The sequence below is a fragment of the Rhipicephalus microplus genome, unplaced genomic scaffold (genome assembly GCF_043290135.1).
Source record: "Rhipicephalus microplus isolate Deutch F79 unplaced genomic scaffold, USDA_Rmic scaffold_13, whole genome shotgun sequence".
Taxonomy (NCBI): domain Eukaryota; kingdom Metazoa; phylum Arthropoda; class Arachnida; order Ixodida; family Ixodidae; genus Rhipicephalus; species Rhipicephalus microplus.
The window spans coordinates 30,875,451-30,890,157 of NW_027464586.1; the positions used below are offsets into that span (position 1 = coordinate 30,875,451).

A 14,707-nucleotide genomic window follows, 5' to 3' on the forward strand; every position below is an offset into this window, starting at 1 on the left:
ATAGGTTAGATTTTAGATTTCAGTAAGAAAAAATAAGCAGTCATGATTTTTATTGATAACGAAGGTAGTGAGCTCAGAATACAGGAAGTCACGCTAGAGATAACAGATAAATACAAATATCTGGGCGTATGGATAAGCAATGGGACCGAGTAGCTAAGGGAACACGAAATATACGTGACGACTAAAGGTAACAGGAATGCAGCAGTGATGAAAAATAGGGCACTGTGGAATTACAATAGGTATGATGTTGTGAGAGGAACATGGAAAGGGGTCATGGTTCCTGGGTTGACGTTCGGCAATGCGGTCTTGTGCATGAGGTCAAAAGTTCAAGCAAGATTAGAAATTAAGCAACGTGGAATAGATAGGCTTCCTTTAGGAGCTCACGGGAATACAACAAATCAGGGAGTACAAGGTGATATGGGATGGACATCATTTGAGGGCAGGGAAGCTAGCAGCAAGATAAAATTTGAGAAGCGATTCAGAGAAATGGGGAAGGAGCATTGGGCTAGGAAGGTATTCAGCTACTTGTACATGAAGAATGTCGATACAAAATGGAGAAAGCGAACTAGGAAATTGACTGGTAAATACTTAGAAAACAGCAGGTGGCCAAACCAAAAAGAACTATTGGTTAAGAAGAAGGTGAAGGAAACGGAGACTGACATGTGGAGAATCGGCATGATTAAGAAGTCCACACTAAAGATCTATCGAACTTTTAAGCAGGAAATTGCCAAAGAAAGGATCTGTGATAATACTCGGGGTAGTTCTCTACTGTTTGAGGCCAGGACGGGAGTATTGAGAACCAAGAAATATCGAGCCAAATACGAAGGGGTAGACACAGTGTGCAGTGCGTGTGGAGAGGAAGAAGAAACTGCCAAACACTTGATAATGTTCTGTAAAGGGCTTCACCCTATATTTCAGGATGATGGCGCAGAGTTTTTCAAAGCACTGGGGTTTAGGGACAGGGCGGGCAAAATAGACTTTAAGCGGGTAGACTTAACTAGAAGGAGGTTATCTGATTGGTGGCTAAAGTACAGGCACGATTGAAAATTAAACCCTTCGCTTCAAAGTACCCGTCCAGCTTTACTATTTAAAGGAAAAAAAAAAAGATAAATCTAGTGGTTAGTTCACTAAGTATTGCAGCTAGGTGGCGTTAGCCACCACCTGATCTAAAGGGTACAGCCACATACATCCATCCATCCATCCAGATCATCGTTTTTCAGCCGCAGGCATGGCCACACAAGTCATATGACCCACATCGGCCGATCACACTCGTTCCTTCTCCTTTTTAAACTGCCTGAACAAAACGCAGGAGTGCAGTCATGTCAGCCAAAAAAAAGATAAATCTAGTGGTTAGTTCACTAAGTATTGCAGCTATGTGGCGTTAGCCACCGCCTGATCTAAAGGGTACAGCCACATACATCCATCCATCCATCCAGATCATCGTTTTTCAGCCGCAGGCATGGCCACACGAGTCATATGACCCACATCGGCCGATCACACTCGTTCCTTCTCCTTTTTAAACTGCCTGAACAAAACGCAGGAGTGCAGTCATGTCAGCCATAAAGTTTTCTTAAATTAACTAGAGGAGACTCTGGCATTGTGATTATTTAGCGACCATGGGAATGGTGGGTAGAATATGAATTTGCTTAGTCTTCATGCTTGCAGCCTTCGAACGCATCTGTGGCTTCATTTATTTCAGTGCTTTGGTTTTGTTTCGAATAAAAAAACAAACTGTTTTGAATTTCATTACCTGATTTGATTTGGTGAGCCTAAAAGATTAAGGTGGTGAAACGTAACTGATAATCTATTGCTGATTGCTGTTCTGCGACAAAGCAGCTTCAAGCCATGCAAAGCCAAACAAAGCTGAAAGTATCAAAATTGGGCAAATCTATCCACTACCCATCATTTACATGCTCGATGAAGCTCCACACAGTGCACCTCCCATAGACACTAGTGCCAAAGTTTCCTGTAGTGTATTTATGGGAAACTCTATGCTGTCAGCATCCCCACAGCTCAGCTCAGTGTCGTCATGAAGGCGCGCTCCCGTCGCCCGGCTTCCGCCAGCTATAATATCCGGCTGTAGGTAATATCGTGACATTGTGTCAGCTACGAGTAGTTCTTTGCACTTTTCAACTGTGATGTTGTATGTTAGTGTCTGAAGGACCGTGCCTTGCACTCGTCTAGGAACTTGATCCAATCGTATTTTTCAAGATTGCTTTCAGTGATCTATGATCACTGATTATCTTCATTTCTCTACTGAATGTGTACTGATGAAATGTGTCTAAGGCAAAGACGATATCCAGCTTTTCCTTTTCTATTTCCATATAACAAACTTCCGTCACTGTCACTTCTCTACTGACCGAAGAGACTGGCTGTCCATCTTGAAGAAGAGCTGCTCCAAGATTGCTCGCATCACACTGGATTTTTAGCTGCTTTCATAGATTGAAGTAGGCTAAAACTGAAGCTTGTGGGGGTCAGAGGCACGCTTGCATCTATTGCGCGGGCATTTTCGTCGTAGTGTGCATGAGGTTTGCCTCAGCTCTTGGGACCAAGCTCAGTGGTCATCACGAAAGTGCGCAGCATAGCTGCCAGGAACCGTTTCCCGAGTGGTGTGTTAAAACTCGCCATTGCCATCTGCGATGTGCTCGCGGTTTCCCTGTTTGGTGCAGGTCCACGTGAGAAAGCTTTTCCTCCCCGTGTCCCGAGAGAGGGCGTCGTACTGTGTTTGAGGCGCCACCAAACACAATGAAGTCTTTGTGTTTTGTTTTATCAAACACTATCTGTTCTGCTGCGCGGCGCTAAATGCTTTGCTAGTTGAGCACGCATGAAGCGGGGCGCTACAAATGAGCTGGTGACGGTACAGGATTGTGACGGTACAGGCCCTGTGGCTCGCTAAACCCAGACCTGCGGTGATCTTGGTACAGTGAGTAGCAAGCTTACCACAAGCTCTTGTCTCGGACTTTTTTGCCTTCTTCAATGTTTGTTCTAGTGGCTTTCCCCAATGCCATGATACGTATTTGACACACCGAGCTTCCTGAATGGCTCCAATGCACTTGAAATTTCGGGCAGCGATTGGGAGAGGTAGTTTATTGTACCGCAGAAGCACTGCACTTCTTGGACATCCGTTGGTTCTAACATCTGATGGATTGTTTGACCTCACTTTGATCAACTTTGAATCCTTCAATGGTCAGCGTGTGACTTAGGAAGATGACTGGTGTGGTTCAAAGTGGTGTTTTATCCTTGTTCAAATGAATTCCAGTTTGTCAGCATCTCTGAAAAAGGTTGTCCAACTTCTTGTCTACCTCAGCACCTTTTTTACTTCCGCCCACTCCAAGGACGAGTATGCCATCTGCGATGCAGAGGACACCGTGAAGTCCTTCAACTGCCACTCAAAGTTTCTTTTGGAATATTTCGCTGCTCAAGGCGAGTCCAAATGGCAGTCAGAGACATCGGTAATGCCCTTCCAGAGTTTAGAAAATAGTGAGCAAGCTTGATTTGTCATGAGAAAACATTGCCAGTATTCCTCCCGCAAGTCTAGTTTTGAGGAAACTTTTGCTTTAGCAAGAACGGGTAAAATATAATCTAGCACAAGCAATGTGTGAAATTCTCACTCAAAAGCCTCGTTCAGTGCTTTGGGACTGATGCACATTCACATTTGTCTGTTTTTCTTTGTGGCGACAATAATGCAGCTGACACATTGCTTGGAATCTGTTATGCTTTTGATGACACCTCTTTCTCCAGGTTCGTCATCATTTTTTTACTTGCGGTTTAATGCTGACATGCACTCTGCAACTTGATATTGCTTTCAGAAGTGTATCTGATTTAGTGACCGAATGAACGGTTCTTGAGAGCGTTCCTGGAGTGTCTCCAATGACATCAGGGTATTTTTTTACTATCTGACTTGTGAACTACTCTTCGGGCGTTTCATCGATTCCAGTCACAAGGCATAATCTACAGTTATATCAGACCCACTTTCTCAGCTGTTTTTCTTCCGCTAAGAGGAATAAGGTCTTTTTTGACGACTACAAACTCTACAGAATGCCCCTGTCCATTTGCTGCAATGAATTCTTGCTGAGTTTTGTCCAGCCCAGCGCACTTTACTTCCATTCCATATTCTCAGTAGTGTTGTGCACAATTCTACTTGCTGTGCATTGATGCGTCCAGTAAAGATGACATCAACTGCTGCTCCTCTGTCCACTTGAAATTTAACAATTTTTCCATTCACTATTAAGCACATGTAAATGAAGCTTGGTTGGCCACTTTCAAATGCGAAAGTGACTTCATCCTCACTACTTACTGTCAGGCCAGAAACTATTTTGCTGCTTTTACGAACTGCTGCGAAGTGATTTTGTTTTTTTGCACTTGCTGCATGTTTGTTTACAAGCCGGGCATGCTTCTTGTTTCTGCTCATGAATACTACTTCAATAATTTCATTTTGGTACAACATACTTTTGGGGCATTCCTTTAGCAAGCTCTTAGGTATGGGCGTCGGTGCAATCAATGAATTTTTCCATCCCTATTTTAAGTGATTTCATTTGAATTCCTGATGCGTCATGGGCTCGACAGCCCTTTCAATCCTTAGTGTTGGATCTTCTAACTTCAGAATGTATGCATGAACGTTATTGGTGTAGATGCCACAGACGATCTGGGCACAGATCATTTTTGATTGTTATTTTTGGAATATACAGTAATACACTTTGAGCTTCAAATCAGTTACAAAGCTGTCGAACTGCTTTTCGACCTGTTGCATGCGAGTTCTGAAGAAGTATCGTGAGCGCAGTTTATTGTGTTCGGCGAGAATGCGCGTCCAGAAGGCTGATGACGTGAGCCCAATTGAATTCCGAGTTTGGTCTTTCTGCAGTCGATTGCGCGAAGTCCAAAGTGTTGTATATATCAAGCAGTGAAGAGCCTCCTATGGTCAAAAGAAGTGCTACATGCCAGTCAGATGGTGCTCTGGCTGTGTTAGTTGCCTTGAGGTACAATGTGAAGCTCTGCTTGAAGGCTCACCATTGTTTTGCTGCGTTGCCCCTGGAGTCGGATTTCGCTGATGCAAAAATTTTCTCCATGGCTGATGCGCTGACGTTAGAACTGGCTAACTTCTGACACCATGCTTTAATATCACTTGTTTTAGTGGCTGATAAAACACTGGCCTTTTGTTAACGGGGCTTAACTGAGTTTAATAAGCATTCAGATACAAAAATAGATGTAGCTACTTGAAGATAAGAACGCAGAGTGGAGAGTCAAGAGACGAGAGAGCGGCCTGTAAGCCAGAGGGACAGATGCAACTTGATATTTCAGCTCGGAGGTCATAGAGGAGGCGCAGGAGGAAAACATAAACAGAGGCACAAGAGGAGAGTTCCAAACGAGCATGCAGCTTGCGTAAGACGCTGCACGCATGATTTCACCATTTCTGGATCCTTTTTGTGACAGTGTTGTCCGGTACTGTACTTTCTTCACCAAATTTGTTTCCTTGTAGGACGCAAGAAGTTTGTACTATGTACAATCAACTGGCACCTACCCTAGGATAGTGCAGCTCCCCCGTGCACCAATGGTGTTCCTCTGCCACCTGCAGCTTTGAGTGCGATACCACCAATTATTAAAGCTATAGCAATGAGCACCAGAGAAAGGCACCACTGAAGAATTTCTCAGCAGTATCATATAGTAATATGTTACACCTTGTCACATTCACATGATATGCAAAGCACTGGCATGGCGATGATGGAAAGCTAAAGCGTGAGGCCCGTACACTCCTCGAGGTGACTGCCGCAGCATCAACACTTCTCCCATGAGCACTTGTGTGCCCATTGGTGGCCCTCGTGAGCTCGAAAAAGGTTGATTGACCTGTAGCAGTTGTCTTCCACTGTGCATGTGCATGCGAAATTGGGGTGTTTGTCAGCACCGCTTGTAGCCATGACGGCGAGCATGCATTGCTCTTTTCTTGCCAGTTGGCAACACATAGCACATAGGTATTTTTTTTTTAGAACAGAAGCAGCTCTTTGACAAGGCTGTGTAATACTGTCCCTCCATGCAAAAGTGCCGCGCGTCACAGGTGTTCGCACGGTGCCAAATAGGTCACGCTGCTGCTGTGCGTGCACCTAACAAACGTGTTGAAACATGTCAGTTGGTGTCACCTACAAGACCTACGCCAGCCATCACTTCATACGAATCTTCCAGCGCTCACCGTCGCATACGCGTTAGCGCCGTTCAACCCATGACATCACCAGTGACGCAACGCTGCTGCTCTGTATCTCTTAGGTGAGAAGTTTTCTTTGCAGGTTCGGTCTCTGGCAAATTGTCTTTCTGTTTACTTTCTTCATGTTTATATCATTATTACAGGAGTACAGTTATCATGGTGCAATTAATGTCTCCTATTCGTTTTTCCATTATTCGTCAGTTTTCATTATGGTTGTGTCTAAGAAACAAGCCCTAAGAATTCCCTTTAGATTGACCTTCTAGGCATTTGTTAACAAATCAATAAAACATCAATGACTAGGCAATGTTCCCCCAGTCCTTAGTTATACACCCGGATTTCAAGTGGATCACTTGTCCTTCTTCACATTGAAGGCCCACTGCAGATAAAAGATCAACGAACCTTTCTTCGTCCCATCCGGAAAGCTCGTAGTCAGTCACACGGTGGCAATCTTTTATACTTTTTTTTGGCCGAATTGTTCTGAACACTAAAAAAGTGTTTAATAACATAGTTCCTAAACCTTCGAGTATCGCCGTGTGTCATTCACTTAAAACTCAGCGTGTATTGAAGTGTCAGTTGGTAAGACATTATTATGTGAACTCAAACTGCACTGTGAATGAAACACCAAAGTAGAGGTATGCAGGATGAACGATGATGATGCCCTGGATGTGCCAAGCAGCCCTTAGCATAGGATGGCCATGTGTAGCCTAGTGTGGCAAGGGAACAGTAAAGTGAAGTGAGGACCAATGTTGGGGAAAAGAGGAGGTAACCCAGGAATGTGCAGTATGATGTAGCAAGAGCTGGGAAAGAGAGATGAGCAGGAGTTAGAATAAGCAGGGGAGGGGGGGGGCAATATAAAAAGAGATTATTTTACACATATCCATTCAGATTATCATCAACATAATGTATATGGTTATGCGTTATTTTCTTCATGTATCATCATCATCATTGTGAGTTCACCGTGTCTGTTTGCTGCCCGGTTCCCACACCAAATAAATGCCTGCCCAACCAAGACCTTATACATGGTGGAGGTGCGAGCCTTTATTGTGCACAAGGTAAAGAAATTTGAAACAAAAATGTGTAGGAAGTGATTAAGAAAGAAAGATGAAGAAGAACTTAGCTGCATTTGCCAGGTGGTGATGCTTGCTATTTCTGTGGTTAACTAAGTGGTTAATTAAGATTTCACAGGCATAGAACTGGCCTCAACTTTTTTTTCTAATAAGGGAGACAACTGTCTTCACGGATTGTCATTAGACTAGAAAAAGCATGAGCATCACATTCACCTAGTATCCCCACAGAAAGGGCCTGTCTATGTTGATGCAGTGGCAAGACACTTGAAGCACGCTTTCTTTGCATGCTTTCGCAAAGTCATTCTCTGGTTTTTATTCCTAGCTCCCGAGAGGTGCGACACATTTGCCACAGTGCAATCTTCAATAAAAATTTGGAAAAGTGTTACTTATTTTGAGTGTCTTGTGTGGCATTTTGCTGAAAAATTTAATTGTTTGAAGCACAAATCACTACTGAGGGTTAAACATTCGAGGTCGGATACAGACCCTAGATTTTAGCATACACACACATTTTCAGTTTCCCCAAAAACAAAGTTTTTTTTTCAGTGGAACACTACCCAAGTAACCACGATATCCGCAGGCTGTCCAGTATAAATTCAAATGTCCAGCCGTAAGGATATCCAACACAGATAGCCAATAGACGTACTGTGAAAATCCATGTCCTGTGTGGCTGTTTTCTGGACGTCTGAACTGGATGTCCTACTGGACATTAGGTTTTGAACGTTGAATGACAATTTCTATGAGGACATGACAAGGATATGTGTATTTGCTTCCTAATTATTGTAAAATTAGAATGTAGTGAAAATATATATAGATCTGCCAAATGCCAAGTGAAAATCTTGTAAAGTTTCATTAAAAATGCTACTATTAAATAATTCAAACTTCGGCAACACATTTGATCCCAGGATGCCAAATAATTTTGCTTTACACGGCAAAACAATCTGGTTGACTTAATTATGTATCGTATGTCTTAAGAAACAATGTATTTAGTTTTATTATTGCATGTGAACTGACAAAAAAGCGGATAGAGCACGTCATAGCAATCATTATGCAGGAAAAATTTCATGCGCCAGCCTCGACACTTTTCAACAAGCGGTGCATCGCAGTCGCTCACATTTCTCAAACGTAAACGCCATACTAGCCATGCCCCTCTGGATGTGTTCGGAGAAAACACGCGCCATTGTGCCTATAGTTCGGAAACCTGCTTGACCAGCAGCACGCAGAGAGAAGGAGCGTGGGAAAACAGGGTGTTCGTTCCGTGTCGCGCGTATGTATGCTGAGCCGGCCTCCGAGCGGCAGAAGGCAGATTTTTTTTTCAAGTGCACTCTTGTGGACATCAACAGCAACATGTGAAGTTACGAAGGATTACTCTTCTACAAGAAACACCGAAACGTGGGACAAGCCCACCACTGCTTTTCGGCAGAGATTGCCACGGCAAGCAGCAGCAACCCCGCTCACTTGCATGGCACAAATAAGGCCACGTGTTACATATCTATTCTTTACGTATCATATCGAGCATTTATTTATTCTTATCATGACTTAACTATTGCCCATCATTTGTATAAGCCCTGCTAATATGTGGCTTGTTTCCAGTTCTTAGTTTGCTCGCACATTTCTTGCCATTAACCAATTTAGGACGAGCAAGTGGTCAGTACCTCTACACCTTTTTTAGAAGCATGTGCCACACCCAATAGTTTTTCTCCTGTGCTTGCCCATATTGCAGTTACTAGAATATTATTGCCATAAAGACGCGCGAGTTAGGTTTGTTGCTAATAATTTATTCAACCCGCAAAGAAGCAATTGCTGCCGCCTAAGAAGTCATCGCACTTGAAGGTGGAGGGGCATTGAACACTGAAATCCTTTAGGACTACGTACACACTTTCACAATCGCCGCTGCGGACTGTGAGTTATGTGCTTCTTAGCCTTTATATATGTTGATAATAAAGGTTCGATTGTTCTTAAAAGCTCACTTGCCTTCATTTTTTTTTTGAGAATTCATTTGCAGCAGGAAAACTCCCGCGAAAAAAATACGGACCTCCGAGGCTGTGTGGGTAACATGAAAGGTTTTTTTTTTTGTTACCTCTGTACATCCGATGAATGTCCATCGTATGTACAGTGTACATCCGTGGACGTTTGATTGATGCCCGGAATATGCGAAATGTACATCCCGTCGTATGCCTATCGGATATCTCTGGTTACCTGGGTATCTGAAATGGGGCTGAAAATATTGCAGGCAAGTGTTCCATCCCGTGCCTCAATGGTGGACGCTGTGTAGGTGTCAACCAATGCCGATGCACAAAGAGCTTTGTTGGCCCGCAGTGTGCTCACCAAGTCGACGGCACTGCAGTTGTACAGAGGGGTGAGTACGCACTGCAAAAAAAGCATGCCTGATCCCTCTTTTTACGAATCGGTAAAACTCGGAAATGAACCGGTTATTCACAAAGCTAATTGATTGATATGTAGGGTTTAACGTCCCAAAAACACCATATGATTATGAGAGATGCTGTAGTGGAGGGCCCCGGAAATTTCGACTTCTCGGGGTTTTTCAACAAGCACCCAAATCTAAGCACACGGGCCTACAGCATTTTCGCCTACATCGAAAATGCAGCGGCCACAGCCAAGATTCGATCCCGTGACCTGCGGGTCAGCAGCCGAGTACCTTAGCCACTAGACCACCATGGTGGGCCGTATTCACAAAGCTAGTTAAACGTTTATTGTGCATTGTTTCGCCACAAGGGCAAAAAAATGAATGCTACATCAAGGAATCGCAATGTCATGCGAGGAACGCAAGCAGCTCGAAACTTGCAGCGCGCACCTGAAGTAGAAAGCATGCACGAAATTGTGACAAGCAACAGTCACAGCGTGACACTTAAAGGACGCTGTTCAAACAGAAAGAAAGGTGCACGAAATGAACGCACAAGTATACACAGGATGAGCACAAACAACTGTCACAATCGTTATTTCTTTGTGTCTGAGTATTGCGCTTGTTTCGTAAACCTATAGCTCTCTTTAACTACTGCAACTTCAAAGCAAACGTGTCGTGGAAGCACAAGAGGTAGAAAATGCCCAAATCCTGAGATTAGCACGGGCGAGTGAGCCACCATGCCAGAGAACATCTACACGAACTTTGACTACGCCATGTGGAGGTGCGCACACATAGCAACGTGAAGTATGGCGCAGCGCCACGACCTTTAGAGCCCGCGAACCCAACACTCGCGCGCTGCTCCCGCAATGTCGCTACTGCTGACTAAAACGCGCTGAAGTTACTGAGCTCAGAGGATAGCCAACGGAACATGATGTGTATAAATAACTCGCCGTTACAAAGTTTAGCTATGTACGTGGTGTAGTCCAGTGGTTAGTATCACGCGCTGCGCAGCAAAGGTCACCGATTCAACACCTCGCTACAGTACTCTTCGTTCTAACTTTGTTTCCTTTACAATATGTAAATATATATTTTATGAAACCTTATATTTGTGATAGAACTATGTCGGCCGAGCTATGGTAAACCCCAGCATAAAACACTTTTGTGTTAAAAATTATCACTACTACTACTGTGTTAAATCATAACTTATTCTTCTTTGAACCACAATTCGTCATGTGATAATGAACTTGACAAGAGTGAAAGTGTAAATACATGGCTGTTTGCACCGATCCAACCAAAGTAATGTTTTGGACACAAGTAAGACCACTGTATTGCATAACACAATGTTCATGCAGGAAATCACATTTAATGGACCCCACTAGAGTGAAAAGCTGCCAATAGTTCTTAGGGCTGTGATGATCTCCAGGCGGGATACCTTGGTTTGTTGCCAACATTCACAAGGATACAGCTAAAGTAGTCAAGACTGCCAGTGCACACGACAATATTACTGGGGTTTCCCATCCCAAAGCCACAAGACCATTGTGAGAAAAACCGTGTTGAATAGTTCGAAAAATTTTTACCACCTGGGGCCCTGTTTAGGACATATTTTTGTCACAACAATATGTCATGAAAGTGTTGCTGGACCCTAATATAAAATAATGTTGTGTCAAAAATGACATTGGTGTTTCGGACATTACATAGTACTTGGAACATCTTGGTGCGTCGAACTAAAAAGCTATTCTCCACAGCATTTTAGACTATCAGCAGCGCCACTTAGTTAAACTCAAACCTCTATATAATGGACCATTGATTATAACAAAGTAAATGAAAAATATTTTTGCAGTAGATACCTTTATAATGATTTTTTGGTTGTAATAAACTTATTTTAGTGTGAGATGGAACTTTGTTATGAAGAGGTTTGAGTGTACCTTGCTATGCATGACCTTTATTTCGAATTTACTTTAATTTTTTTTGCACATTCTACTTCCAGCATCAAGACGATATTTTTTCATAGGGTGGTATTGTAAATGTGCTTGTTTTTCTTTTTATCTTGATTGCAAGTCACTGGTTAAAACTGCTACAAGTGCTATATTTTGGCACAGGTTATGCCAGAATGTACGGAAACATTCGCAAATGTTTATAGTGTTCTGATAAGACTGCATGCCCAACACAAGTACTTCCTTGTACAGGAATTAACTCACGCATTTCCAAAAGTGGACGTGTGTGGAAAGAACATATCATCAATGTAAACTGGAGTGCGCAAATCAAAGGCAAGGACGCAGAAAAGATGGAACAAAGATTTCGCACTTGTCCCTGTCTCGTCTTTTCTGCACCCTTGTCTTCAACTTGCGCACACCACTTTATCTTGAAATATGGACCAACTCACCCAGCTGCAAGTTTTACTAAACCATATTATCAATGACTGAACGTCACTGCTATCACAGCAAGGCAAGCATTTTAAGTTTTTCTTTTATTTATACAGAACCAGTTTCACTGCCTACTGTCATTGCCATGTAAAAATATGATCCCAATCTAGCGCTTTCTTTGATAAAATATATCCTAAACAGCACCTTTCAATTTCCCTTGAAATTTACCTCTGTCGAGGAGCAATCTCTGACTGATGCATCTGATGGGCTGGCGACACGAAAAGTGAGAGCTGCCATTTCGGTTTATCGCCACTTGCACAAGCTTGCAAGTGCAGCTGAACAATGCAAATATTTCAAGCATTGTTCTACTCCACTTGCCACAGTTGTGGCCCGTGAAAAGCAGCATATCGTAGCATGGCTGATTAGCGTATCGTCAGCTGCTATTTCATAACGATTCTTACTGCACTCGCATTGGATTTCTCCTTGCAGAGCACTGCCAGAGGCGCTGCGTGCATGGTGTCTGCATCCGACACAACCGGTGTCTTTGCGATGAAGGATTCTTTGGTCGGAGGTGCGCCAGGCGTAGGTACACCAATTATGCTCTCAAAGTTGCTTTTTTTTTTAATCATTTATGTAAAACTCTCTTACCAATATTTCTGCATGACTTTTCTGAAATGCTGTAGACATGGATGCACCAGCTATTTTATCGTCGACAAGGTGAGAAAGAGAGCAGTACGAAAAGCAGTAGTGGGAAAATGCTTAATTTTTTATATGTCTCATGTGCAGATGTAGTATCTACAGTCACATGCTAAGGTGCTCTTTTCAAAGAGTGCATCTTATGGTATCGTTACATAAGAGCTATCCCAAATAGATGACCTCATGTGGCTATTATACCTCATAAACTATGCTATTCAGTTCTCACAAACCGGAAGCTTCTCATGTGAAACCTTCTCGTTGTGCAAAGAAAAATATGCAAACAGGGGTTGCATTGTAGTAAATTTTTGGACAAGCGAAAACCCACTTGTCGAAAAGATGACTTGAACTCAACCACTATTTACCAATTTCAACATTCGCCCCCCTTATTGGGGAACCCTGTGCATATCTACTACGCCTTCAACTACGCAATGTCATTGACAAACGCCTATTGGTGACCACTGAAATAGCTATATTTACTGAAAAGGTGCTCAAAAGCCCCCAAAAATGCAACAAGGGACTCGCCAAAAAATAAAGCCTAAATCTGCTTATTATCAATGAAACTGGCAACACTGGGTAGAGCACATTCCGGAAGCATTCTCAAATCATGAATGGTAGTCCAGCGGTGGGCCCCAAGAAGAAGGTATATAACAGCTGCATCTTGCCAGTACTTCAATACGGAGCAGAATCCTGGATGCTTACAAAAAGGGTTCAGCTTAAACTGAGGACAATGCAGCAAGTGATGGAAAGGAAAATGATAAGGGAACAAACGGGGATTAAGAATATTATCGTTGAAATCAAGAAGAAGAAATGGATATGGGCCGAGCATATGGCACATAGGCAGGAATACCGCTGGTCATTAAAGAAACCCAGACGGCGAAAGTTTTGTTTGCAACTTATTTACAGAGCCTTGTAGCTTCATGTATGGTGATGCCAAAATTTAAGTGTAAATGCTTTAATGCATCATATCATTTATGCTAGCATCGTTAATTCCAAACAATTTTGAGTCAGTTCAGAACGCCTGCCTAAATATCATAACTAGTGCCCCACAATGGGTCAGTGCCTCAGACTACGCGCGCTCAAGCTTCGGTGACGCTGAATGGTCTGTTTTCAAATTGGGGCGTCCGCCATGGTGAAGAATGCAACAATCTGGATGATTTGAGCATTTCTATCTCATAAAAAAAAAAAGAAAAGCATTCCTGGCCTAAGCAGCCAAAAGCATTTTGAGACAAGTCTAACAAATTAGCGAGAGGGGTGACGAACAATATTGTTCTCCTCCTGCCAGCCAGGTCTTGTGCGCACACTGCAAATGTTCTTCAACACCAACAATACTTGCTTGACCTTTGCAACGTCCTGAGGGATTGCCTATCTACATCAAACCACAGAAAATGTCGATTGCACCTGTATACTCGGAAGAGCACAAACTTTTGCTTTAAAAGCAAATTAAAATATGTTATAGGCAACACTCATCGCTAATAATCGGTCAGAAATGCCCCCGCATAAAGGACCCTCAAACAACACAAACATCTCGAGTTTCTAAATTTCGTGTCAGGGCTCCCTCCTTTAAGGGTAACTGACTTGATTTCATGAAAAGGTAGATGTGTGAAAGGGAGACAGAAAATCAAGTGGGCAGATGAGATTAGGAAGTTTGCAGCTATAACGTAGCAGCAGAAAGCACAGCGCCACGTCGGTTGGTAGAACATGTGAGAGACCTTTGCCCTGCAGTAGGCATATTCAGGCTGTTGATCATGATGATGACTTGCACTCTACCCCAATCGAAATTCTGCTACTATTCAAAGTTGCTTTCACTTCCTTAGAGTCAAAACGAATGAAATTCACACATGCCTTGTTTCAACCAAACAAAAAGATATTGTGCAGATTTGTGGGTCATGACAAATATGCTAGTTTTTCTCTATAACATGTGATACATACTATTTGAATTTGATGCAGAATTATTTGAACCAAATCCTCAAACCAGCTTCGAATCTATAATTTTCTTTTTGCACAAGCCTACTCAGCCCCACTAAGG

General features: G+C 42.9%; 2 protein-coding genes across 15 annotated transcripts in view; one reads left to right on the forward strand and one right to left on the reverse strand.

Moving 5' to 3' along the window:
* shf (WNT inhibitory factor 1) overlaps positions 1–14,707 on the forward strand; it is a 331,946-nt gene that overhangs the window by 288,500 nt on the left and 28,739 nt on the right. For 9 of the 11 annotated variants that reach the window (XM_075882694.1, XM_075882691.1, XM_075882692.1 and 6 more), the window contains 2 exons: positions 9,491–9,616; positions 12,475–12,567. In XM_075882694.1, the coding sequence (XP_075738809.1) occupies positions 9,491–9,616; positions 12,475–12,538 (190 nt within the window). In that variant the 3' untranslated portion in view covers positions 12,539–12,567. Of the gene's footprint in view, positions 1–9,490; positions 9,617–12,474; positions 12,572–14,707 lie in introns of all 11 variants that reach the window. The other 2 variants (XM_075882693.1, XM_075882697.1) reach the window with 1 other exon arrangement.
* Coq7 (ubiquinone biosynthesis protein COQ7, mitochondrial) overlaps positions 1–14,707 on the reverse strand; it is a 98,000-nt gene that overhangs the window by 35,365 nt on the left and 47,928 nt on the right. The gene's annotated exons all lie outside the window — the stretch shown is intronic.